The 25,966-nt window shown below is 41.4% G+C and overlaps 3 protein-coding genes across 4 annotated transcripts in view; 1 reads left to right on the top strand and 2 right to left on the bottom strand.

Annotated features, from left to right (window-relative positions):
• The window catches only part of MCUB (mitochondrial calcium uniporter dominant negative subunit beta), a 42,755-nt gene extending 37,678 nt beyond the window's left edge, over nucleotides 1-5,077 (top strand). For both annotated transcript variants that reach the window (XM_059470452.1, XM_059470453.1), the window contains exons 4-8: nucleotides 1,143-1,247; nucleotides 1,446-1,606; nucleotides 2,257-2,460; nucleotides 3,824-3,940; nucleotides 4,885-5,077. In XM_059470452.1, coding sequence (XP_059326435.1) covers nucleotides 1,143-1,247; nucleotides 1,446-1,606; nucleotides 2,257-2,460; nucleotides 3,824-3,940; nucleotides 4,885-4,962 — 665 coding nt within the window. In that variant the 3' untranslated portion in view covers nucleotides 4,963-5,077. The remainder of the gene's footprint in view (nucleotides 1-1,142; nucleotides 1,248-1,445; nucleotides 1,607-2,256; nucleotides 2,461-3,823; nucleotides 3,941-4,884) is intronic.
• Nucleotides 5,078-5,472: 395 nt separating this feature from the next.
• CASP6 (caspase 6) lies at nucleotides 5,473-15,302 on the bottom strand. The gene is made up of 8 exons (XM_059471393.1): nucleotides 15,219-15,302; nucleotides 13,460-13,501; nucleotides 12,629-12,671; nucleotides 10,784-10,930; nucleotides 10,279-10,355; nucleotides 9,664-9,839; nucleotides 7,407-7,560; nucleotides 5,473-6,834 (listed from the first exon to the last, which is right to left on the bottom strand). The coding sequence occupies exons 1-8, from the start codon at nucleotides 15,247-15,249 to the stop codon at nucleotides 6,608-6,610; spliced, it is 897 nt and encodes a 298-aa protein (XP_059327376.1). The 5' UTR covers nucleotides 15,250-15,302; the 3' UTR covers nucleotides 5,473-6,607.
• A 3,164-nt stretch (nucleotides 15,303-18,466) lies between these two features.
• Nucleotides 18,467-24,598, bottom strand: PLA2G12A (phospholipase A2 group XIIA). Its single transcript, XM_059470821.1, has 4 exons — nucleotides 24,299-24,598; nucleotides 22,595-22,671; nucleotides 21,127-21,292; nucleotides 18,467-20,058 (listed from the first exon to the last, which is right to left on the bottom strand). The coding sequence occupies exons 1-4, from the start codon at nucleotides 24,519-24,521 to the stop codon at nucleotides 19,940-19,942; spliced, it is 585 nt and encodes a 194-aa protein (XP_059326804.1). The 5' UTR covers nucleotides 24,522-24,598; the 3' UTR covers nucleotides 18,467-19,939.
• Nucleotides 24,599-25,966: the final 1,368 nt, after the last annotated feature.

The following is a 25,966-nucleotide window of genomic DNA, read 5'->3' as shown; positions in this document are numbered from 1 at the left end:
AGAAGGCTACAAAGTAGCCTTTGCTTAAAGACTGAGAGGAATTTTCTAAAATAAAATACCTCCCTCTCCTCAAAACTTCTTTTCAGTTGTTATAAGATTGCACAGGTTAATAAATCACTGGTGTCTTCACAACATCTAGAACAAAGAGCCTCTCTTGACATTTCTTTTGAAGAGCATTTTTTCCTTAAATGTTATAGAAAGAATTATAAATGTCACCTTAATAATGTGCATGCAAATGAGCCTTGATGCTTTATTACACTAGAAAAGAAAAAAGAAACGAGTGGATAGGCACATTACAATTTTGGATTGAAAGTGATCAGTTTCTGGGTTTGCTTTGCTACCCACACAGAGTGGGCAGGTGAGCCAGCTGGGGCGTTTGCCTGCAGAGTTCAGTAGTCTAAGCCTCATCAGATGGGGCCTGAGGACAGGACAGGGTTCTGGTGAACAAATAATTGCAGATGTGGGGTTGGCTGGGGAGCCTTTCTGTAGTGCATGTGTGAGGACAGGTGGAGAGCTGAGGCAGTAGCACTGTGACAAATACCTACATACAAAAATCTTGGCATTTTGGAGCCTGTTCGGTTATTCATCTTGGGAGTAAAGCTACCCAGCCCTTGGCAAGGGCAGGGGAAGGTGCCCTTTTTGTGTATAGAAAAGGAAAATCATCTCAAACAGCTACAGTGGGGCAGCTGCTCCATGGCTTTTCAAACCCTCTTGCCACAGTGATGTGCCCAGCAGCAGTGGTGTGTGGCTCTGGGGGTTCTTGGGCCATCTGAACCCCAGTGTGCTTCTGGCAGCCACTGTTACCTGAGTAGCAGTTCCTGCTAATTAATCCAGAGCTCCTTTTTGGTAGGAGCTGTAAAATTGCATGTAAAATATGCGGGGTACTATTCATGTAAATTTCTGCATTAAAAAAAAAAAAGTAGAAAAGGATTTTCCAGGGCATCAAACTTCACCTCCATTCCCTGCACAGGACAGCACCAAGAATCACACCCTGTGTTCCTCCTGACTGTTGAGTATTTGTTACTAGTTCTAAAAGTAGAGTTGCTTCCAAACATTGTTAGTGCGCTTTTCTGCAGGGTTATCTGCTAATGTTGAAAACTCCTCATGATAAGCGATCTAGAACTGAAATCTTTCTTCTGCAGATGGTAGCAAGGTCTCTGATGCAACCTTAATGGAGGTCTTATTGATGAATGACTTTAAGCTTGTTATCAACAACACAGCATACAGTGTGTCACCTCCTGTAAAAGGTAAGAGCAATCCTTAATCACTGATCATCTCACTTCATTTAGTGAAGTCTCAGAAAACTGAGACCTGGGAGAAAGGTGTTTCTCTTTGGCTTTGTCTTTTTACCTTTGGATGGTCCTGCTTTTGGGGTTGGAGGTGGGGAGAGAATGAAGACGGGTGTATTCTTGAAATGGTTTATATGACAAATATTTTCTTTTCAGATAAGCTGAGTAGTGAGCATGCTACTGAAATGGAAGATATCAAATCCTTGGTTCACAGACTGTTTGTGGCTCTACATGTAGAAGATCACCAGATCAGGAAAGAGAGAGAATTGCTACAGAAACTGGACCATCTGAAAGGACAGCTGCTGCCTCTTGAACAGGTTGGAAAGTGGGGGTACTTTTTTTAAACTCAAAAGTTTTTCCTTTCATCAGAAGTAAGTCCTGTGACAGAAAAAACCCAGCATGAATGGATAGGGTGTGTCTGTTCTGTTTCTTACGTAAAAGTAGCCAACTCAGGTAGAATGCAAATTATTTTCAATTCAGTTCTTTTTTTTCCTTTTGTGGACCTTAATGGGGTAGAAACCACAACAGCTGGAGAAAACGGTCATGAACATGGCTAGTATTGAGATTGAAAGGCCATTTGTTGAAATGTCGTTGAAAGTCACCTGTTGCTTTATGAGTTCTGAATACCCATGACAGCAAAAGACCACCGTAGTAGGGTTGCCATCCATGGCTTAGGATAGGGGACAAGAGGACTTCTACTTTATGAGGGCCAGCCTCGTGTTACCCAGCACTGCCTTGAATGGTAAATGGAAATCAAACAGACATAGATGGTGTACAATGGCAAGAAGATCTGGTTGTCCTTGGACTTCAGTGCTTTTATTTTCTCAGCAGGGTAAGTCAGTAAGAGATGTTGGTAAGGGATCCTGAGAAAGGATTTGTCCCAGAGGGTGAAAACATAGTTCAGGAGCTGTTCATCAGAGGAGCACTCAGGTTTATTTGAACAGGTTTCTGCATTTCTTTTCTTCAGATGAAAGCCAGAATCATGGACAGTGCAGATGCAAAAACCTCCAGGCTTTTATGGGTTGGCCTAGCACTGATGTCAACTCAGGGGGGAGCGCTGGCGTGGCTCACGTGGTGGGTGTACTCGTGGGACATCATGGAGCCTGTCACGTACTTCATCACCTACGGCAGTGCTATGGCTTTCTATGCCTACTTCATTCTTACCAAGCAGGTGAGTGAGTCCTGGTCTTCTAAATGTCTGGATTATGGAAAAGGAGGAAAACTGAGTCTGTGAATCACAATGTTTGAGCTCTGATGAAACCAGAACTCAGTGAGTGACATTGTCATCAGGCAGGGACTTGTTTGATCCCTAATGCAGCTGGATACAAATATTACATCATGCAGAACCAAGCAGGTACTGCTGCACATGAACTGTAGGCCAGCTACTGAGCATTACTACTGTTGGTAAGAGTTCATAACCTAGGGAATGAAAGGTGAGGAAAGAAGTCTCTCCTTTAGAGAGAGTTTGTAGATCACTTTGCATAGTAAATGGCACCTTGCTTACTGCAGTAATGGAAGAGCAACTGATAGTGCCATGCCAGTTTGTGAGTGCTGCCTTACAGCAGCAAATCGCCCAACAGTAGTTTTTATTTGCTGTAGCTTGTGTATATACACTGCAGGGTACCAAACTGTTTGGAACTCTGGCAGTTGCATACTGAAATATACTGAAATATATATAGTGCCTGAAAAAATATTATTGCTCCACTCTCCATAATCAGTCCACTTTTCTGTGACTTAGAATGAATGGAGGTAAATATAGGACAGCTGAAATGAGGCAGGCATTGTGTAGAAGCAAAAGGTTTACTCAGATCTTAACTTAGCTTCACAATACAGACTTGTTCTGAAATCCCATTCAGACTTTGAGAAATGTTTCTTTTTCTTGTTTTAGCTCTGTACTTTACTCTCAAAGTGGACATCTTGATGTTGAACTTTCTATGATGCAAAACTCTTTTTTGAAGTATGTGGAAGAGTAACCAGTACTTTCTTCTATTATACCAGTAGATCTATAGACCATGTGGGAAATTAGATTCCTTCTCCCAAAAGGGGAGATGTATCTGTTTTTATGAAGAGCTGGTTCAGAATGTGAGTTTTACTCCTTCTGACTGGTTTTTAAGAAGAGCTAAGCCATTCCTACTTTTTGTGTGTAGATAGAAATTACTACTTGGCTTTTTTAAACAGCTGCCTGTGCCATTGCTTAAGGCTTTCAGGTAAGTCCTCAAGTAGTAGTTCCTGAATTTCCTCTGACTCCTTGGAAGTAGACTCCATCGGCTGAGGTGGCTCCAGTCACGAAGATCACACTGTGTCTTTATTATAACTGAAAATCCCTTCAGACATGATAGAAGTGACTCCTACTATGTGTTTAAAAAGCCCTTATGGTCTCCTCTAAGAGCAGAATTTCATATGTAGCCTCTTTACAAAACATACATAGGTGCTGGACAAGGTAACTCTTCCTGAAACAGGCTGAGTTTCTAATCTGCTGACCTCTACTCAGTTTCCTTGCTAACCACAAATCCATGTCCTCCTTCCTTCCCCAGGACTACATTTACCCTCACGCTAAGGACAGGCAGTTCCTCCACTACTTCTACCGCAAATCCAAAAAGCAGCGGTTTAATGTGGAACGATACAACAAGCTCAGAGACGATGTAGCAGAGGTATTTGAGTGCAGTCCTTCAATGATGATGCAGCTTCTGGCTTAAGACTTCTTCAGTAAACTCTCAGCTAACAGAAAATTGACCTCAAGGCTTGCTATCAAAACTCTGTATTGCTTATTGGCCAGTTAATTGGCTCAGCTAATCATACAGTGTTTGCCTTTGATGTATAAACTATTTCTGTAGGTCATCAGAAAGGGAGACCTTCATGAATTTAATTTAAAACAAATCAGTTTATCAGTATGACATCTATTTTTTGCATACTCTAATTAATGTTGCATTTTTGGCCATTTAATACAATAGCTAAATTTATTTTGGGCACAGTATGTTTGCTGCACTGCTGTGGTAGGCCAATCTCCTCCCTTCCTTGGAAGGACATTGCCTTGCAGAGTGTTTGGCATTTGACATCATAGCCTTTATTCTGTAGGTAAAAGACGTAGATTTACAGAATATGGGTGACTAGATGGAAAAGGTGGTATGTACACCCAGGAGGAATTTGGTGGCCTTCATGAAATAGTTGTAGCAGATCTCTCACTCCTCAATTATTACTCCTCCATCCCATCTTGACAGCCCTGTGTTCAATATCTCATAAAAGAAAATGGAAACTACCTCTAACTTTAGCTTAAAACCCATAGTTCAGGGTGTAATTTCATGTGCCATAATTGACACAATGATAGAGTTTGATGCTTTTTTGGTGGCTCGGGGGTATGGATTTTTAAATTTTCATTTCAGGAAAATAATACTTTGGGGTGTGGGTGAGTGGGTTGATGGGCAGGGTTCATGCTCCTCTCTGGAGACTGCATGAGTCAAGCAGGTCTGTCAGTGTTCAGCATCCTCCCTTTGATTGGTTTGGTTCCTTGCTGAGAAAAGAAAGACAGTGCATGTGTGAAAGAGAAGAAGACAGAGGCTGCAGAAGGATGAACTCTCCCTCTCTCTTTCATTGGCAGGCAGAAGAATCCCTAAGGCGTCTGCGCCAGCCTCTGTACCTGAGGCTTCCCATCCAGGAAATCAGTGACAAGGACTGACTTTGGTTTGTGTATATTGGAGATGCCCTTTCAAAGCTGATATGAACATTCAGTTACTCCTGGGTATTTTTACCACTGGAGTTTTAAAAGTTGCAATAAATAGCTTTAAAAAATATTTGGTTGCTTGATTTGATTACTTTGGTTTGGGTTTGTTTTGCTTGTCTGGGGTTTTTTTTCTTTTTTCTATGAAGAAACTGCTAAAGCAAAGTTCTTCTAAATATTTGTCAAATCTCATTAGTACAATGGGGGCATTCTTACTGCTGGTAAAATAACAGAACAAACAAGGACAGCTCCTTTAGTACCATTTACTGTAACACAGCAATAGCTCATAGGATAATTAACTTCTGTATGGAGTAGTAAAGATTCTTTTCTTGAAATTACTGTTTCTTTTTCCCTGGCCTGTGCATTGACTGCTTGTGACACCATAGGTCAAGTTTAGATTAGCATGACAATTAAGCTTTCTTAGTAAGTAGTGCTGGAGAAGTAAGGTATCTCAAACTTGCTATAAAATCATTTGTTTCACTGTTGCATTTTATTGAAAGAATTTATCAAAACATTAAAACATGCATGATTCATACAACATTTAAAAGCAGGTGTAGTAAGATACAGCATTTATGACAGAACATTGTATATGGAAAGACTTAACTAAAGCAGAACCTGTAAACCAATTATTTTTTTCCCCAGGAAAGTGGAATAAGACACTTTGCTCAGACTGAGTTAGTCAGCACCACAACTACTGCAGCAGTAACAATCCTGTGGTGACCATGCACCATCACTTTTATGTACACAATGACAGAGGTATGTCTCATCTTCTCCAGGGCCGAGAGGAGGCCTGATGCAACTCAAAGGCCTGAAGTATGAAGGTTTACATGTTACATTTTGTAGAGCTGCCTAGAGATGTTCAGCAGCATTAGCTTTAGAGGTACAGACAAGGCAAGCTCACCCTGAGCAAACTGTACATGTTCTCATCTCATTACTGCTGTTTTTCTCCTGAGGATGTAAAGCACCAGAAAACTGTAATTGTGCTTCAAGTATCAATTATATTCAAGTAAAAGGAAACCCTTTATTAATCAACCCTATTTGATTAATCCTTTATTAATGCTATAGTTGTACTCAAGGAATTAAATTCCTTTTTAGTGTAGCAAGAAAATTATACAGTGTCTAAAAAGCCCAATAAAGCTACCAAAGTTGTGGATTCTGCTGTCCACAAATTTAAAAAGATGCCCTACAAACCATATTCCCTGTAAACTCTGCTCTAGGAGCAAGACAAGTTAATCTAACAGAACAGTAAAAATGTTTTGGAAATAGTAAAATGTGCCATAGTTAAATGGCAATGAAGCAAGATGCTTTTAGGAAAAAAAAATCAATTTCAATTGATTTCAATTTCAAGCATCAATTTCAATAAAATCTGAGCACCTTCTAATACTTTGGCCCCAGTCAACTTTTCCCATATTCCCTGAGATGAATTCTCTGGTATAATTCTAGTTTTAAGACTGCTTCAAGATTTTAGAAACTATTAGGTATGCAAATTGCAATGTTTGATCACAGTGATTTTACACTCTTGTAGAATATTACATCTCCTCAACTAAGATGGTATTCTTTTCTCTCCAGCAGGTAATAGTAATGGTCATCACTGCAAAATAATCTACTTAGATTTTGGATGAAAATACAATTTTTTAGTTAGCATTGAGGCAAAACAAGGAATCTGTTTTTTTAAACCATAGCCCGTGTTCCATGTGCGATCTGATACTTTCCTGTTCACAACAGTAAGAAGTTCTGTGAACTCCCCAGAAGATCCATGATCCCTAAGGGTCTCACACAAATCTTGGATGTACCAGGAGCCAAATACAGTGTCACGATGAGAATAGTAGCCTACAGTAGAAAAAGAACATAAAATTAGATCCAAATGTAAGTAGTCCCTGTTTGCTAGCTACCATCTATAAGGAATTACTAATGGGTGTAAATCTCACTTTGCCAATTACACTGCAAATTGTAGATGGGAAATGGCTTTTGTACCACTTGTGGTGCTCAGCTAAGAGGAACATGATTCAGGGACTGGTAGCTTACAGGACTGCACCTCTGCTTCATTAGAGAGCAGATGGGACTGAGGACAACATACATGGGGGACTGGAGAGAACAGCCATGTAGTGCAGGGAAATTTGTAAGCCACCAGAATCCTGGAAAAGAGATGGATGTTGGCTGTCAGGAGGCAGCTCAGCCTCAAGACTGATGACAATGCTTTTGTTTGGCAAACTTAACATTGATAATTTACTTTCATTTCTTCTTTAGCACACAGCATTCTTTCCCAGACAAGTTACTACTTATCAGACATGTGAATCAGATTTACATGGAACTGTCCTCATTTTTTGGACTGCAAAATGAAGACATGTTCAGGGTTGTTACAGTGAAGTATCAGACACTGGATGTAAAATATTGGAACTCACCTTGTGCCACAGAGTAGCACATGATAAAGTCTGCACCAGCAGGCAAAGTATAGATGCCAGCTGCATCTACTTCAGTCTTATTGCCAGGGGATTTACTGCTGTCTGTTGCATCATGAGCAATGACTGCATTATCATGTTGATCACCTCGACACGCCTGTTGGTGAGAAGTGGTGTTATGTTTGCACCCCTGCTGAGCTCACTGTTAATATTACAATTCTGACACTAACCAGAGGCACTTCTGTTCAGCTAGGTGTGCCACATCATGGCTCTGCCTTCAGAAAGACACATTTATTTCTCTGTCACTTAAGATGTTGGGGACAAAGTCCATTGAAAGCTCGAAGATGATCTCAGAATCACTAAGACTGGAAGGGAGCTCTTGAGATCATCTAGTCCAACCCCCTGACTCAAGCAGTGTTAGCTACAGCATGTTGTCCAGGACTATGTCCAGTCAGCTTTTGAGGATCTCCATAGGTGGAAACTCCACAGTCTGTATGGGTGACCATTTCCAGTGTTTGACCAACCTCCCAGTAAAGTGTTTTCTTGTGTTGAGGTGAAATTTTGTGTTTTAATTTGTTCCAGTTGCCTCTTAACCTGTCACTTGGGTACCACTGAAAAGAGCCTGTCTCCCTCTTATTCCCTCCCACCAGCTGTTCAGAACATTGGTAAGATTCCCCTGAGCCGTCTCCTCCAAGCTGAACAGTCCAGCTCTCTCAGCCTCCCCTCAGATCAAACATGTTCCAGAGTCCCTTTATGATCTCTGTGGCCCTTTACAGGACTCACTCCACTAAGTCTGCATTTTTCTTAACTGGGGAACTCAGAACTGGATATAATACTTCAGAGGCAGCCTCACCACTGCTGAGTAGAGAGGAAGAATTGCCTCCCTTGGCAGTGTTGAATTACTGCTCTGAAGCACAGCCATCAATACATGCTGTTACACTTCTGCTCTTAGTGCAGTCTCAAGTGTGTTTGTTGAGGGAAGGTTTTTGTGAGAAGTCAGTAGTGATCCCACCATTGTCAGTGGAGCAGAAAGGCTACCCATGGAGGATAACAAGGTGAGAACACACTCAAAAGATACAAAGGAGCATTACTTCAGAACTACCACTAAAAAAAAAACAAAAAACAAACCCACAAAGAATCTTCTTTACAGTGATAAAGTTTCATCTTGATGTTTGTGATTTCCAGAGGTAATTGCTATGCCAGTTGTGCTGGAAATAACTCAGCTGATGAACTAAGTTAATTAGCTTTATGATGAGTATATAAGTGATTCCAAGTATTACTTCAACCTTAAAATTGAAATATGAAAGTATTTTTTCCCATCTTTGGCACCAGATTAAAAAAAAAGGAAATCTGAATGAGTCCTAATGAAAGGTGAATTAACAATATACTGCTTCTTGCAGCAACCCTGTGCCCTGAGGAAGCTTGCATTTGGGAAAAAAAAAAGGTAATACTTAGAATTATTCTGTAAACTGCTACCATTACAGTCTGCTGGTTCAGATATGAGTTTGCTAATTGTAAGGTGGATAAAGATGGGATAAAGCCCTGCATGACCTGGTCTGACCCCATAACTCTGCTTTGAACAGGAGGCTGGACCAGAGACCTCCTGAGGTACCTCCCAACTTCCATTCTCCCGTGAACCAAGGGAAGGAACAGGAGGTTACAAATGGTCTTTATCTGACCACTTTGCACAAGCAGCATTTCTGAGACAATAAAGCCTTAATCTGATTCTTTGGATTCTACAGAGAGAGAGATGTTGAGTATAGGTCATAGACAAAAAAAAAAACCAACCAACCAACCAACAACAACAACAACTGAAAATCACTACCACCACAAAAAACAACCAACCAAAAAGCCTCACAAAAAAAAGAAAACAGACAAAAAAGCCAAACACAAAACCCAGCTTGACTGAGGATCAAGTAAAGGGACTTGCCTGGAAGGAAGCAATGAAGATACAGAGGGTAGATAGCTTATCAGCTTAGCCTTGGGCTGTGAAGTGTGACCAATAGGAACTGAGCTGAGGCTGCAAAAAACACTGACAGTAGATCTGACATGGGTTTAATTTGTGTTTCTTTTTGTAAAATTACTTATTAAATACAGCTGTAATAATAATAACAGGAGTATACATTAGGGTTTCTAATAAAAAGAGAAGAATCCTTGTCTTAAATGCCTTGTGGAAGGACTGCATCAGGAAAACTGACATGTATTGCAGGGAGACACAAGTCAGTGTTAACTTCACTGAATTCAGAAACAGACATCTTACCTGAATGATAAATATCTTTGGCTTTCCTACCAAACTCTGGCACTTGTCTCCTCTGAACATGTCTGTCATTGTCTGAATTTCAATTTTGTCATCACGTGCATAAATGTGATCATCTTTACCGTGGCTCAGGAACACACACACGAAGCAGTCAGCATTGCTGTGGTCCTCCTTAGAGGCTGAAATAGTCAAGTGGTGTTTAAATGATGAAACACTCTTATTCAGGTCTAAAAAACATTGTTCATTTGTATGGTATCATTGAATCCCCAGTCAGTCCTTTTTCAAATGGATGCCATTTTCAGGAAAAGCCATACTGTAGGGATTGCAAGGTGCATTGATTCAGCCTGGCTGAAGGGGCACTAACCATAAAAAAAAGAATGTAATTATCTTCTCCCATCTGCACATACTGTCTTTCAGCTTTTTGTGACTTAATTAGTTCTCTCACTGAAGCTTCACATACAATGCAATAAAATAATTTTCAGTCTAACCTTCAAATACTTCTAATGTTAAATTCCTTGTGCACAACAATTTGTTTTAAGTAAGATGAATGGAGAGATTGGAAGAAAAGGTATCTGGGAATTCTGCTGCAATAGACATAACCAATACACAGTCTCTTACCTTCATCAATTCTCTTCTGCACATCTTCTGCTTTCAGGTTATCAAAAACTCTGACTTCAAATCCAAGGTTTGTCAAACTATTGTTAGAACAGATCAGTGTTAGTAAAAATCTTGCTCAAATTATATATCAATTGCTACCAACTCAGCTTATTTCCCTGTGGGGAAATTAATATTCTTATGCATTATTTATGAACAAAACTAGTAAAGTTGATTTTGAATTCAAACTGGTGTCAAGTACAGGTCTAACACCTAAAGTTACTTCAAAGAGTTTGTCCAAAGAAAGTGCTGAACTCACAGGATTTGTGCCAGCAGTTTCTGTGACTTAAAAAAAAACGTGCCTTGAAGCTTTTTAATTAGAGCTTTCTTCACTCAAGTTGCACTGGTGCTTTGTCTGCAAAATCTTCTAGTCACTACGTAAACACAAGGTTTAGGTAACTCCTTAATTTGAAGATGATTTCTAAAGTTTAGATTTTTTAAGGGTTCGTGGAGCAACTGAGTTTCTTACGTGCGATTCAGATTGTCTCTGTCAACCATAGTCCCACGTCTGTCATTCAGCTTTAACTGCCAAGAAAAGTACTCATGATTGAAGATTAATGCAACTCCTCTTCTTTGATGGTTCATTTTGTACTTCTCTTCAAGATGATGTGATTGTCTGCTGGCACACATGGAAAACATTCTTGGTAAATGAGGCTGTTTCATTAGTTAACACACATAATTTCAGACATGGCTCCAATTCTCCATGTTATGTGTTTAGATAAATACCAACATAATTGGGCAGTACACATGCACTTACTTGGAATTGTAGCTGTCTGAGATTTACATCAAGTTTTTCTAAGTAAATCAAGTGCTGCATTATAATCAATAGGCTATAAACTGGGGATGAGGTGCTAAGTGTAGTGTATCTTGCAAAAGGAGAACAAATGTTTGTTATTTACCCTAATGAAATGAAAGCTATGACAATTTATTTTACAAGTTTTAAGTTGACAAGTTCATCTAAGTTTCTAGTAACCAGGCCACAAATTCCTGAAGGACAGAGGTCTTTTTAAGCACAGAAAAAATGACTGACCCAGGTTCTAAGTAGAGGACTTTATCATGGCAGCAAACACATAGAATACTTGTGTGTTTGGGAGTAGCATTGTGCAATTTTATTCGTTTATCAGCAAAACACATCATAGGATGTGTGACAGCACACTGTGGACATGGCTGTGGAGCCACAGTCATGTCAACACTTGGACCCAAAAGATCCTAAGTGTTGACATGGCTGTAATTAGAAGGATGAAGCAGACAATCTTTCTGCTTTAGTAGTTCCTGGTGCAGAAAACAGAAACTGAAACACTTCTGGCAACAATGCTGGCAATAGACAGGTCCAGAGTTCGAGATACATGGAATGACAGTCAGGGTCATAGTGCCCTAGGACTGGCTCTGGTCAGAGCTGTAATTTCTGCCATGTTAATATTTTCTTTCGTGCTATGGAATATTCAGGTTTGGTGCAATTACAGGAGAAAGTTGCTTAGAGTATTTGTCTGCAGATGTTGAAGATCGGAGTTTCTCTGGCAAATGCTTTTGTTTCACAGCAAAATTACCATCATTACCCCTGCTTTTCCACTTTGATATGAGAATTCCCTTACTGAAACATGTTTTTGTAACATATACACAAGAATTCAGACAGAGAACAGGAATTTAACATGACTGTTCAAAGTCAGGGAGGTTCTACAATGTTGGCTGGATAACCAATAAGAGAAGCTGGGTGCTTTATCACATTGTTCCCATTCTGAGTACCAAACATGATAAAATGCAAAGATTATAAATTTTAGCCTTGCAATTATGAACAATTTCACCTGTACCAGAATTTTTTCAGATTTTGTCAATTTCTCTTCCTTAGGATTTGGCTAGGTGCATGGCTAGTAGGGATTTTGAACAGTTTGGTCACTGGATCCTGTGAATGACCATTTGGGGATAATTCCCTAAATAGTTCTTTCTCTACTCAGCTGTATGGATAAGGCAAAGTTATCGGGCAGGTGGTTCAGTGTTTTCAGGGCTTTTATGCAAGCACTGTTCCATGGTCCATTTCCCCTCCTGCCAGAGGAATAAGTTCCTGTGCTACAATCTAACCTTCTGTCCAGTGGCTCCTCAGAATGTGATGGTATTTGCACATTGCCTAAAGAGAACACTCCTCATAATCTCTTCCACATAATGCCTTCACATCTGCAGCTGGTGTAGCTAAAACTACAAACATGTTTTGTAAGTGGGTGGAGTTGAATCAAATCATTAATCATTCATTAACAAAATCAGAAAGCCCTGCACTGACCTCAGTCCCTGGGGACATCTGTCACTGCCACCAGAACTTTACCTTATATTGACTGCATCTACTTCTGTGATGTTCTCATTTCCATCTGTTAGAGAAATCAAAAAGTTATTTAGCCACAAACTCATTCATTAAAAACAAGCAAAACCAATTTGAAATTATGCATCCAGCTTTAAAGTTTAGCGGTTCATATGAACCAAAAGCTCATTCACACATCAGGTAAGTAGGCATGCAAGGAAACAGCCTCATTAGTGTTTGTCTGTACCCACAGCTTTTGGAGGCTGTTCTGGAAGTTCTGACTCCAGCAGTCTGAATTTCAGGTGGTCAAGACATGCATATTTTGTATCTGTCTGTGTATCTGTATAAACATATTCAGAGATGATGATTTTATATAACTAACTAGCTTGGTGTATTTTTTTAACGAGACTCTAACTCAACAGTAAAAATTTTACATAACTTAAAAATACATTGGTGTTTCTTTTCTTTCAGTCATGCTGCTAATACAAAGCTGAGCATTTTCTTTGAGGTTGGATGCAACACGAGTCACAGTAGATAGTGTAACAGCTATTGACAACTGAAAAAATGCAAGACTTAAACCTTTTCTTCTGCTGAACTATAGAGACTTTAAGTACCTCCAGTACAGAAGGGAGATAAAAGTAGCGGTGAGGGAACAACAAGGGATGTGCACATCTTGGGAGTGTGCAGAACTACAGACTTGCAGATGGTTAGGCTAGAATCCTTGTTCCTCTTACTTAAGCATCTTGTTAGGCTAGAATCTTGTTCCTCTTACTTAAGTGATTTAGTGGGCTACTAAATCACTACTAGTAGTGGTAGAGACTCACTACCACATTATGAGAACTGTATATGACACTGTACCTGTGGTGGGTAATATAGGTCTGCTATCCAGCTGGACATCGCCTGCAATTATAAGAAGAGTCACATGTACATGTATTTTGCAAATTATTTTGCACATACAATATTAGCTTTTCACATCTATTTTTCAGATGTTATTAATGCCTTTTGCAAACTAACATAGCTATATCTTGATAGAGGACAAAAGTTCCTGCAATCCACCCCTCACCCATGAAACAGGTAATAAAATTTTATAGTCATCAAACTTTAAGACAGAAAATGTAGACACAGGAGGACTAGAATTCCTGGGCTACAGGAAACTGGGAAAAAAAAATTCCTGTTAATTTAATCCTGTTTAGTAACTTCCTAGTCTTAGGTTTTTCATTGTCCCTCCCGTATCGCAGCTTCATTCACATAAACACTATTTGAATTATGATTTATGAAAAGTTTTCTGTTTGTCTTACACTGGAACAAGTTTGTTCTAAAGTCTGATTGAGACTAATGGGACTACTTATCCCTAATTTCGTGAAGACGGATTGCTTCAAAGGAATCAAAAATCAGGTATGCACTAGGTTACACTGGAATCTCACAGAGTCTATCCCTGGATGCGTTTCCATCTCAACAGATCTACCATCAAGACCACAAAGGGCAAAGCCCTTAGAAACAGCCAGACGGCACACAAAAGAATCCCCTTTAAGCCTGGCTGCATCTCCGGGGACCCAGCCCAAGTTTTACTGCTCTGACTTCTCCTGCCCTCCAGTGACACGCCGGGAACCTTCCCCACTTTCCCCGAGGCTGTGCCGGGAAGCCAGAGGGGTTTTCCCCTGCGGGATTCACTGCAAATCCATTTCCTTGTTGGCCTTCACCTCCCACCTTCTCGAACGTTCCTTTCCTCCTCCAGAAGGAAGGAAATGTTATAGACACACATTATAATATTGGCTTTTCACAAATATTAAAATGGATTTTAGATATGTAGTGTTAAAGTAGCTTTGTTATATAGTTTTTATTTCTGTTGTTAATTAAACTTAGTGAAATAGCTACTATAAGTATGCTTGTGTAAAATGCCCGCTTGGATGGGATAACATCCAATGAACATATGAAGAAGACACCCGCTACATGCCAACAATCGGCACTCACCATCTGAAGACAGTGTGGACCAAAGCTCAAAAACTGCAGGTGTTAAAAAAAGGCAGACCCAAATTAAATAGCTCTTGGAATATGTAAACTAAAAAGGAAACTTTAGTATGCATAAAGGCAAGTATACCATGCATAACTGAATTGAATTTCATAATTGCACTGAATCCGCTACAGGCTGATGCAACAGATGTAATGGCTGATGTAGGGAGCATCCCCAAAGGTAAGAGTGGTCTTGCCTGAGGGCCAAGATGCACCTGGCTGTAATAACCTTTGCTCTATGGTCCTTGTTTCCTATTGTCCTTTATTAATTTTTTTTTAATTTTCACGGAGAGTGAACGTGTTTTTCACAGAAAGAAGGACAGAAGCAAAGCTCCGGGTCTCCGTGAGCGCCGGCAGCGCCCTTCGGGCGGCCCTCCCGCTCTGGGGGAAGCTCGGGCGCTCCGGCCGGGCAGCCCCGCTGCCCCCGGCCCCTCGCAGACATTCCCCGTCCCTCTGCCTCCGGTAGCCCCTCGCAGACATTCCCCGTCCCTCTGCCTCCGGTAGCCCCTCGCAGACATTCCCCGTCCTATTCCCGCTCCGCCTCCGGCAGGAGCCCCGAGCGGCGCGGCCCGGCGCGGCCCTTCCCAACCCCGTCCCCTCCGCTCACCCGCCCGCGGCTGCCGCTCCGAGCCCGACATCGCCGTGGACCGAGGCACCGGCTGCACACCTACACGACACGAACCGAACTGTAGCGAGCGGAAACAAAGCCAAGCAAGCGCAGCCAAGCCCTTCCCTCTCTTCCTTTTCCACGCCTTCTGGCGGTTAACCGCTCCGCCTCAGCCGGGAGCGGCCGCCTCCGGCGCTGGGCGAAGGCCGGAGCCGGGAAAGCCCGGGGTGCGGTGCTGAAGTGCGCTGTGCGTTTCCTGTGATGAGACCTTCAGAGACCGTGGTCGACTAACTGCCCCGGCTTGTACAAAACCAGCGCCCTGAAATATAGTGAGAGCCTCCCGTGCTCAGTTTAAAGTTTTCAAAACTCAAATTCCCATTTGAGGCCCATCGTGTTTTCTTTCCTGTACGGCTCCTGTTCCTCAAAGTGCGTTAACATTCGGGCACCCACACACAACCCTTGGGAGGTTTGGATGTGTGGATCATTCTGCAGCTTTGCTCTGTTCTCGCTTCAGATCTCTTTGATGATTTCGGAACTCTGAGGCGAGGGACAAGGTGTGTTAACGAGTATTCCCGACTGGGAATTATGTGGCACTTACCGCTCACTGATCAATTGCATAACAAACAAGTTTCTAAACCAAAGCCAGTGACAAAACCCATTCTTCTGTACAAGAGCTTTACAGATTATACCCTAGAGGGATCTGATTTTTTTTTATCTAGCCTACTTTTAGATATGAAACTCAGATATGAATGTGCACTCAGGAGAGTGCTGCTACAAGCACAAAAAGGAAGCAGATTTAGAGCGGAATTATAGGCATTTTTACCCAGTCTGGTTTTACTCTGGCTTCTTGCATGGGTAAAAATTTCAGACTTCTCGCTTTGATTAAAGGAGCCATGAGGTATTTTTAACTGCCTTTGCTTTTATCTTGTTCAGACTTGTTACCCTCAGACTGCCAGTAGGCAGCTGGATCAAGATAGAACTTTGTTTCAATTGTCTTTGTGCAAACTTTAGTTAGAACATGACACTATCACAAAGTTTGCCTCTTATACTGGGTAACATTTAGACTCCTACCAAACAGGTTCATTTTTTGGCAATTGCAGATCCCGGCTCTCACAGCTCATGCTAGAGCTGCTCCTGAACCCACTGGCAGCCAGACTCCCGTGTGAAGTTCTGCAGCTGCAAAACCAAAATCCAGAACTTTGTCAGCGATGTTCCTCAGTCCAGCAGTTTGCTTAGATCCTTGTAAGATGGAGTTTTCTTCTGCTCTGTTTTGCTGGAGGCTGAGAGCAGGCTCAGCCACTGTGTTGGGTCATTGTAATGCATGAACGTTTTATTGTGAGATGTGCCTATAGGTTTTGAAACACTTGCAGATTGTAGGTGGGTATTTTTTGGAAAAAGCATTATGGATAGATCAGAACTGCAGTCTGAAAAAGGAACTTTGATTGTGAATTCTGTACAGCGTTACTGACTACACAAAAACATGCAGTGTTGAGTTAAATGAGCTGCTATCTATAGTGTTTTTATGCTTTAATCTAGCATGGAGCTGTTCACTCACTCCCTCGAGTGGGATGAGGGAGAAAATCAGGAAAAAGGTAAAGACAGTTTAACAGGACAGGAAAGGGTGGGGAAATAATAACAAAAGGATATACAAGGTGAGTGACATGAATTACAGTTTCTCACTGCCCACTGATCAATGCCCAGCCAGTCAAGGAGCGATCAGTGCCCTTCCCTGCCAACTCCCCCCAGTTTTATTGTTCATATGGGATTCCATATGGGATATTCCTTGAGTCAGCTGAAGTCTGCTCCCAAACCTTGTGCACATCAGCCTCCTTGCTGGCAGGGCAGCAGGAGAAGCTGTGCTTTATCAACATTCCTCTCATCCTCAATCCAAAACACAGCATTGTATCAGCTGCTAAGGACAACATTAACTGCCACAAGCAGGACAAGCATTACATTTTTGCATATTTTTATAAATATGTAAGTTCTTAAATGGTATGATTGATCCTAGGGGCGATAGCTAGCCTTCATCTTAGGGCTATGGTCTGCAAAATGCATTTTGTATAACTTGCAGGCAACTCTATCAAGGATTTCTGCTACAGGAAAAGCTTGTGCAAAGTTAAGACTACCTGGAAGAAGTGAAATGCCTCCTGTGGTTTGCAAGCAGAACTATCAAAGTGCTATCCAGAAGTATTAAAGCTCTTTTAGTGTTTTACGTGGTTTGAAATAAACTCCAGGAGGCTTTTGAGGTATAATTACAGGTCAGCAAAGGAGGGAACAAAACCCAACTCTTTCCAACAGTGAAAATTGTCTGTGTTGTCATGGTTTAACCCCAGCCAGTGACTAAGTATATATGTGTACACACACAGGTACACACACACACATGGGATGGTGAGAAGGAGAATCAGAAAAAGTAAAACTCATGGGTTTAGGTAAGAACACTTCAGTAACTGAAATAAACAAAAATAATAATAAAAATGGAAAGGATAAAGAGAAAAATGTATAGACCCCAAGACAAACAAGTGACACACTATTCAGTTGTTCATCACCCCCTGTCCAGTCCCCAAGCAGCAGATGATGCCTTCTGGCTGATCAGGATATAAACTCCCCCCTTTTTATATTCTGGGCATGATGCTCTATGGTGTGAAATACACCTTTGGGCAGTTTGGGTCAGCTGTCCTGGCCATGCTTCCTTGCAGCTTCTTGTGCACCTCCTTGCTGGTGGAGTGTGGTAAACTGGGAAGTCCTGGATTTAAGGTAAGCACTGCTCAGCAACAACTAAATCATCAGAGTGTTACCACCATTATTCTCACACTGTATCCAATACACAGCACTGCATCAGCTACTAGGAAGAAAATTAACTTCATCCTATCCAAACCCAGGATATGCATTAATTTAAGCACCTAGTTTAAGCCCATTTGTACAGAACTCAGCAAGTCATCTAGCTGAATTAGTGGTTTGGACTCATTATGGTACTTCTGTCATTTGAAACAAACAATGCCATTAACATTCCCTACTTTAATGTTAAAAAGATTTTTAGGGTTACAACCATGGAATTCCAGGGTAAGGCAGAATTGTTTCAATTCTGTGGTAGGAAATGAATGTCACCAAAGTTAGGGGAAGTACAAGTTCATCTAGCAACGTTTTGCAAAGCTGTACAGTAAAACTTCTCTCTCACCAAAGTTAGGAGAAGTACAAGTTCATCTAGCTAAGTTTCATAAAGCTCTACAGTAATATTTCTCTCACCAAAGTTAGAAGTACAAGTTCATCTAGCAAAGTTTTGCAAAGCTCTACAGTAATACTTCTCTTTTAGTGCTATTTCATATCCGCAAATAAGAAAAGAAACCTTGAGGCATGACCAAAGAACAGAAACTTTTTGTTTATGAACCCTTACATTCACTGTCATGTACACTAAGCTTTAGTGACAAACAAACCAAAACCACAACTGGTAAAGAAAAACACACAAAATTATATGACATTATAGTCTATAGTCCAGTGAATTTTATGCATTTAATTTCTATTGCCTGTTCACAGATGCAAAATTTTAATTTTCATTCCTTTCCTGTGAATATTTAAAGCAAATTGATTTTTAATGAAAACAAATAATCATCTTTCTAACAGAGGACCTAATGCAGAATTTAACTAAGGACTGACACCTGTAGATAAGCAACAAGTACAGAGAGCAAACCCCAAATAATTCAGACATCAGGTGATTTTAGCTAGAGAAGTCAGAGAGGGAACAAGTGACAGAAGTACAGGCTCATATATCAATCAGCCTCACAGAGGGAATCTTAAATATGTTTTTTGGGCACACTGAACTTAACTGTGGAACTTGCTTTTGGTTTTCATAACAGACTAAATGAAAGCAAAAATGAATACAGTAGCCAAGTTGTGCCACAACAGAAATATAAATCAACATATTTGTACATATATCCTTTCCGTGCATATAATACACAACACAAAATGTTTTATTCAAAAACACACATTTGATGAATTTTTTAAAAATAACATAGAAACTACATTTCACCATTCTGTCAAATCAAAAGTATATCCTTAGGCTGCAAACTGTTCATTTTACTGGACAGCCCTTGAAAGGATCAACGTATTTGATCTGAAAAGTGCTGCAGAAGTAAGGCATTGATATAGAATCAGGTAGAAATATGTAGTGCATGTACACTGGCTTGGGGCGTTTTCCTGGGTTTTTAACAACAGACCTGCAGGACCACATACATGGGAGAGAACCTAAGGCAGTTGCAGCAGAAACACGCAGGTACAGGCTATGTAAGATGTCTCATATTGGTACACACAACACACTCTCCTGTTGAACCCATCAGATGCTTCAACTGCTAGCAAACCTAAAATTTGACCTGTATTAAAAATCACCTGAGAATTCAATATAACTCTTTGGTGCCTGTGATGTCCCCACGATGGAGTTTTCTTGGGAACATTAATATGGCACCAGCATTTTACAATGGCACACCCTAGGTGAACATACACCAAAGGAAAGCAATTTCAGTTCCCAAGCTTCTGGCATAAAATGGAGAGAAGGACAACTTGTTTCTTTTTTACATGAATGAGAATATCGTAGTGATCTTCAAATCAGTAAATTCATGTCAGTGTTTAATGTATCACTGTCTGAAAAGCAGGAAGTTTGTAACCAAAGCCTTGCTTCCTTTTGGCCAGATCTTCAGCTTTGTTACACCACGAGATCTCGGTGTCTTCTCTCAGAGATCTGTCTTGCCCTCGTAAGGACACATACAAGCAGCTCTCTGGCTGTCCAGGTATGGTTTGCATCCTAAATGTATAACTGCATCAAACAGCAGCTGAACAGTTGATTCACAAGCTGCAAGCAAAGAAGAGTTCAGTTAAAAGTGCTCTTTGAGTGGAATATAAAACTAACAGGAGAAAACTGTCAAACTGAGAACGACTCTAAGAAAGAAGCAATTTTCTCTGGGCAAAGCAAACAGATTGTCAAATGAAAGACTGAACCAACACAGAGTGATTTAAGTTTTGAGTAAAGATTTTTTATATGCCAAACAAAATGAAAATTCATTGCACATGGAATGTTTTCTGAGTTGGAAACATACTGAATCTTGGAAGATGAAAGAGCTGGTTTACCTTCTCACTCTCAACATCCCAGTTTATGCAGAGATTGCTGTCTTTAACATCAGCTCAACAGAATTGAACAAATATTGACCAGTTCTGACACTGAAGACTAACATGATGATTTATTTACAGTTAGATAAATTTGAGAAATTCAAACACAAGATTGTTCTAAAAACTTACTGCTCTCAGTGGGAGTATTTACTGTGAAAGTGACATTGTCCACGTTAAAAAGTGGTTATGTCATGTACCCATCAGATGCAGGCCAACAACCAGAAGAAGTATCATATGGCCTGTTACTGAGAAACCTAACATTTATTCACCAGGGGACAGCATTAACTACTTCCACTATGACTGTTTATTGTTTCAATACCTTATTTCATACAGAGAAAGATTCTGTATTCTCCTACAGCTTACTAGCAATCACACACAGAAGTTTAGAAGTCACCCAGCAGAACAGTCATCCTACAGCTGTTACAGTAAAGGCAAGAATTATACATGCACTTTGATCAAGTTCTATTCCAATACTCATCAGGTGATTTTCCAATACTCCCAAATGGGCAGCATTATTTTTCCCCTAAAGTTAAAACTAACCTGAATTTGAAGTTAGTTTTTACCCTGATAATTTTCCTGTGCTGTGTCGCTGCTCTGTTGTACAAACATCTGGGCTGCACAGCAGAAGGACAGAACAAAGCATCTTCCATCAGCTTATGAAAATGTGGTCTTGCTGCACTGCACAAAGATTCTTTGCCAAGTTAAGCTCAGGTCAAACTTTAAAAAAAAAAAAATAAGGCGTTTTCACACTTACCCTGGACACTCTCTGAGATTCCAAGCGTTTTCTGCACATCTCTGCAAATTTTTGAGAGGCAGGTCTGAAACTGCTCATCACAATCATTTTTTTTATTGCCACAAGTATCATAGCATCTGTCGTGGTGATTGCAGCACCTTGTCATTGAAGGGATACCGATGTCAAACTGTGAAGAAAACACACACACACCTCCATTGGTATTCCAGCATAAGAAAAATACAGCCTATGGACAGACTGCAACAGTTAAAAATTAAAACTAATGGGATGAGCTGAGATAAAGACAGTTTAGTAGATGAATCAAAGAAGTAGTACACAGTACACAATTTTAAAATTAAAATTAGTTTAAATTAGTTTTAAATTAGTTTAAATTTAGTTTTTAGGTTAAAATTAGTTTAAATTAACTGTTTAATTAAACAGTTTTAAAATCAAAATTTTAAAAAAAGTTTGTATCTAAATGCTAGATGCTTCACAGATGAACTGAATTGGAACCATGTGAAAATTGTTTTAATGTTTGCAATGAAAATTCTGATTGATGTTGTGTGGAATTCCTCAGAAAACAGTAATATTTGGCTTCAGGGCCAAAGTCAAATGCAAAGAAGAACTGGAAATGGAAAGGGAACAAAGAGACTTTCAGAACAGACAGAGCATAAAGGCACATATTCTACTGGTTTTGGGTTTTTTTTATTTGCAGCCTCAGCATTTAATATAATGTGTACTTGTGTACTACTGTATACAGTAGATGAATTAAAAAAATATCCCAAAGTAAGCAGTGCAAAAAGCATTCAGCACATTTCAAAGCAGAGGGGACACCAAGCCCGCCTGTGAGCAACAGCCACCTGGAAGTCACACACAGCTCTGCAATGACCCCCTCCCCACCTTCTCCCAGTGCTCCAGTTTTTATTGCTGGGCACCTCTACACAGTGAGGAACATCCATCCCTCTGTTCAGTGTGGTCTGCTGCCCAGCTGTGTCCCCACCCAGCCTCCTGCCCAGCCCCAGCCTACACTCTGGGGTGGTGGATGGGCAGAGCTGGGGGGAAAAAGAAAGTCCCAAAGCTGGAGGACAACAAGCTGACTCCTATTTTCTTTCTAGCATTATGGAAAAAGGGTTAGTGTCAGTCAGAAGAGCAAGAGTCATAGCCAAACCCTGCACTCTCACACAGCTACAGCTGCAGTTACGCAATGCTTTCAAGACTGTGCAAACAAAACACTAAACCAAACACTCAAAACCCAAGAAGTTTATCATCATTACATTTTATGCTTGTCATCTTTGAAAATGTTTATGCTAGGTTCGTTTACAACACTAACACTTCCCATATGTTGTTACCAGAGCACGTGTTAGGAGCTGATAAGAACAAGGACCTTGCACATGGATGCTGTCTCAGAAGGGGGAATGGAAAAAATCATCTATACTGAGGAAAGCTGATGTATGAAAGACACAGAAAGGAGCCCCAAAATGGAAATACTTACCTGAACTCCAAACACAGGGGATCCACAGCCATTTGGTGGTGATGGTTTATATCCATAGCGAGGAACGGGCCTTGATCCTGAAAAAGGGGAATTTGTCGGTCATGTCTCAAACAGATTTTTTTGCACAGGATTTTAGTAGTTTTAAAATTTTTTTTGCACAGCGTTTTAGTAGTTTTAAAACTCACTGCAGACATTTGTTTGGCTCGAGACAGTGTCAGTTGTATTTTTAACTTAAACATATATTCAGGCACCTGCATATCAACAATTCTTTCCAAATTACAACTTAGGGGAACTAAGCAATTTTTTTCAGAAAGGGAGACAAGGCACCTGAGCAAGTGTCAATGTCTGCTTCCTATGTTAAAAAAAATTACTGAAATCCATGTGTTGGTTAAGTATGCAATATATAGGAGTGGATTAACAGAGTACTTTAGTGTAAATTCAATAATACTTCTATGCTCTATATGCAACCAACAGCAGTTCTCTGATTTTTTTGTCTTAGCTGGGTTGAAACATCATTTTTATTTCTACAGCTGTAACATTAATAGAATTTGAATTAGTAGATGAGCTAAACTCACATCTCCCCGAACACTCACTAGAGCAGCAAACCAAGGAATTCTGCATCCCAAGTTAAGAAAGACTGTGTAGTTAATTTGAAAAATGACGCTCCCGTTCATTTAAGTAGTGGAAACAATCTGAAGCCACAGTTAAATGTAATAGGGAAAAAAACACATTTGAAAGATGCATACTTCAGTACAGAGTGTAAATGTCACAGTGTCCTGGCCACTCTTGTAGAGCCAGCCAGGTGTCACCACCAGACTCCTTTCCTGACTTAACAAATAATCTGACACAGTAAACTGGGCTGATGTGATCCCACCACGACAGGCTATGCCAGCCTCCCATTCTGGGAAAAGCCTGGAAAGAAATCCCATTTCTGGAGCACCGCCTGCCCGGCACTGGGGAAGGGCACAGCACGGGAGGCGATCACAGAATGGGTCAGGCTGGAAGGCATCTGAGTCATCTGGTCCAAACGCCCCGCTAGAGCAGGCTCATCCTCATAATAACAGTCTAATATAACAATAATAATGATGATTATGATAATAATAACCATCGTCATCTACCAGGTCATGCCACCGTGAGCTGCCTCAATTATAGTTCAGGTAAATCAGGCGGCTGAAGCGCAGATCACAGGTGTCCTCTGCTGGTAGCAGCAGGACACTAACAGCAGGATGCATTCCTTCCTCCGGCAAACGCGGCTGCCATTAAAACCTGCTGTTCACGCGTCACCTCGAAACAACACGTTCCATAGCTCAGAGTTAATAAGCTTTTCTGTCCCAAACCGAAATGCTCAGGAGTGCTGGTAAATAACCAGCCGGGAGAGAGCAACTCTTCCCACCCCAGGGTTTTTCCCTGGACACATCAGCTACATATTTGACAGTAATAAACCTTTCCCCAAGGAAAACGTCTTGTAGACGTTTAAAAGGAGCTACTTAAAAGTCGCCTTAAGAGAACAGCTTACGTGTACACAAGCTCCGTACACGTTACACACGTATTTAAACACACATACACGCGCAGGAGCTCGCTTGCCGCGGTCCATACACGTATTTATTTATAGGAAAGCACGCCGGGAGAACTCAGCGAGGTTCCCCCGGGAGCGGCGCTGGGCCGCCCTGCCCGGGACAAGGGTCGCGCCCCAGCCCCGCTCACCGTCGCTGCACTTGTACTGGCAGAGCCCGTCCTCGCCGCCCAGCAGGTCCAGGGCCGCGTTCAGGTACGTGTCGATCTTGTGCACGCCATTGCGGATCGTCTTCAGCGTCATCCGCCAGTCCGGGGTCTGCGGCGCCTCCTGGCCCCGCGCCGGCCGCCAGGCGCAGGCCGCCACCAGCAGCAGCAGCAGCGGGGGCAGCAGCGACAGCCGGGCCGGGGCCATGCCGAGCCCGCTAAGCCGCCGCCTTCTCCTCCGCCGCCCGCCCGGCCCGGCCCGCTGCCACCGCCAGGGCCGCCATGGTCTCCGCGGCCCCGCCCGTGCGCCCGCCCGCCTGCGGGGAGGAGCTCAGGGCAGCGCCGCGGAGCGCTCCGTGACCCCTCTGCTGTGTGCCCTCAGCCCTGTCCCCTGTGCCCTATCCTCTGTGTCCTGTGTACTGTCCCCTCAGCCCTGTGCCCTGTCCCCTCAGCCCTGTCTTCTGTGCCGTGTCTCCTGTCCCCTCTGCCCTGTGCCATGTCTCCTGTGCCCTGAGCCCTCAGCCCTGTCCCCTGTGCCGTGCGCGGCCCTCCGAACCGGGGCAGCGACAAGCGGGGCTTGCCCTGGTACCCGGCAGCTCGGCGCTGCCCCCGGAGGTACGGAAGTTTGTGACGGTGTTGGTGGGAAGGAAACTGACCCGGCCGTGTTTGTACATGAGTGGTTCTCATGACATCGCCAAAAAAAGTGCAAGGCGAGGTTGAGAAGCGGAGTATCTGTAACGGTAAATGTCCAGTCTTGATTTGTTCAAAAGAAAAATCAGACCAGAATGAACTTGCTTACTAAGCACCATGTTTGATTTTCAGAATTAAAAAAAAAAAAATTATATCTAAATGCTAGATGCTTCACAGATGAACTGTATTGGAACAACGTGAAAATTGTTTTAATTTTTGTAATGAAAACTCTGTGTGATGTGTGGAATCTCTTAGAAAACAGTAATATTTGGCTTCAGGGCTAAATTTAAATGTAAAGAAGAACCAGAAATGGAAAGAGAATCGAGAGACTTTCAGAACAGACAGGGCATAAAGACACATATTCAACTATTTTGTTTATTTTTTTTTAATTGGCAACCTCAGCATTTAATATAATGTGTACTTACCTAAAGAAATTGATGGCAAAAGTTCTTCACACAAAAATTAAGTCAAACAAAAGAGGGAGCTCTTTGTACATCTCTCCAGTGTTTCCCTTTTTAGGATTTCTTTACCAAGACCCTGATTCAACAAAATAATTTCTGTGTAGGAATGTACTTAAAGGCTTTCGTAAATAGCAAACTTTGTTGAGGGGGTGTGTGTTTGTTAAGAGAAGGAATTTATTCCCTTACTTTAGTTAGTTTGGTGACTGATGGTGTCTTTACGTGACAGTCATGCTGATATGGGGTTTTTACAAGTCTGGAAGATGAAGAAAAGTCAATGAAAATGTAAAAATTGTTGTTGTCAGACTGTGCCGAATTATAGAAGAAATAGCACAACAACAACTGTGTTGTGTGAACATATGCAATTTATTCAGCAGGATAATTTAGAGAAATAAAGTGAAATAGATATTGAAAGTATTTGTCATTAGAATACAGTGAAAAATGTTCTAAAGCTATTGATCATTTTCATACAACTGGCTGGAGCTATGTGAGCTTTGTGTTGAGG

This window comes from Ammospiza nelsoni, chromosome 4 (assembly GCF_027579445.1).
Source record: "Ammospiza nelsoni isolate bAmmNel1 chromosome 4, bAmmNel1.pri, whole genome shotgun sequence".
Classification (NCBI taxonomy): Eukaryota; Metazoa; Chordata; class Aves; order Passeriformes; family Passerellidae; genus Ammospiza; species Ammospiza nelsoni.
The sequence above is the reverse complement of the archived record's forward strand: the minus strand, read 5'-3'. Positions and strand labels throughout refer to the sequence as shown.

Excerpts from the sequence above, each read along its gene's own strand:
- CASP6 (XM_059471393.1), bottom strand. The coding sequence starts at position 15,249 with ATGTCGGGCTCGGAGCGGCAGCCGCGGGCGG. Across the intron at positions 13,502-15,218 it reads GGAGCGGCAGCCGCGGGCGG|GCGATGTCCAGCTGGATAGC; the intron begins GTGAGCGGAGGG and ends TTATAATTGCAG. Across the intron at positions 10,356-10,783 it reads AGAGACAATCTGAATCGCAC|TTTGACAAACCTTGGATTTG; the intron begins GTAAGAAACTCA and ends TTCTAACAATAG.
- PLA2G12A (XM_059470821.1), bottom strand. The coding sequence starts at position 24,521 with ATGGCCCCGGCCCGGCTGTCGCTGCTGCCCCCGCTGCTGCTGCTGCTG. Across the intron at positions 21,293-22,594 it reads CCCCTGTGTTTGGAGTTCAG|TTTGACATCGGTATCCCTTC; the intron begins GTAAGTATTTCC and ends TTTTCTTCACAG. Across the intron at positions 20,059-21,126 it reads AATCTCAGAGAGTGTCCAGG|CTTGTGAATCAACTGTTCAG; the intron begins GTAAGTGTGAAA and ends CTTTGCTTGCAG.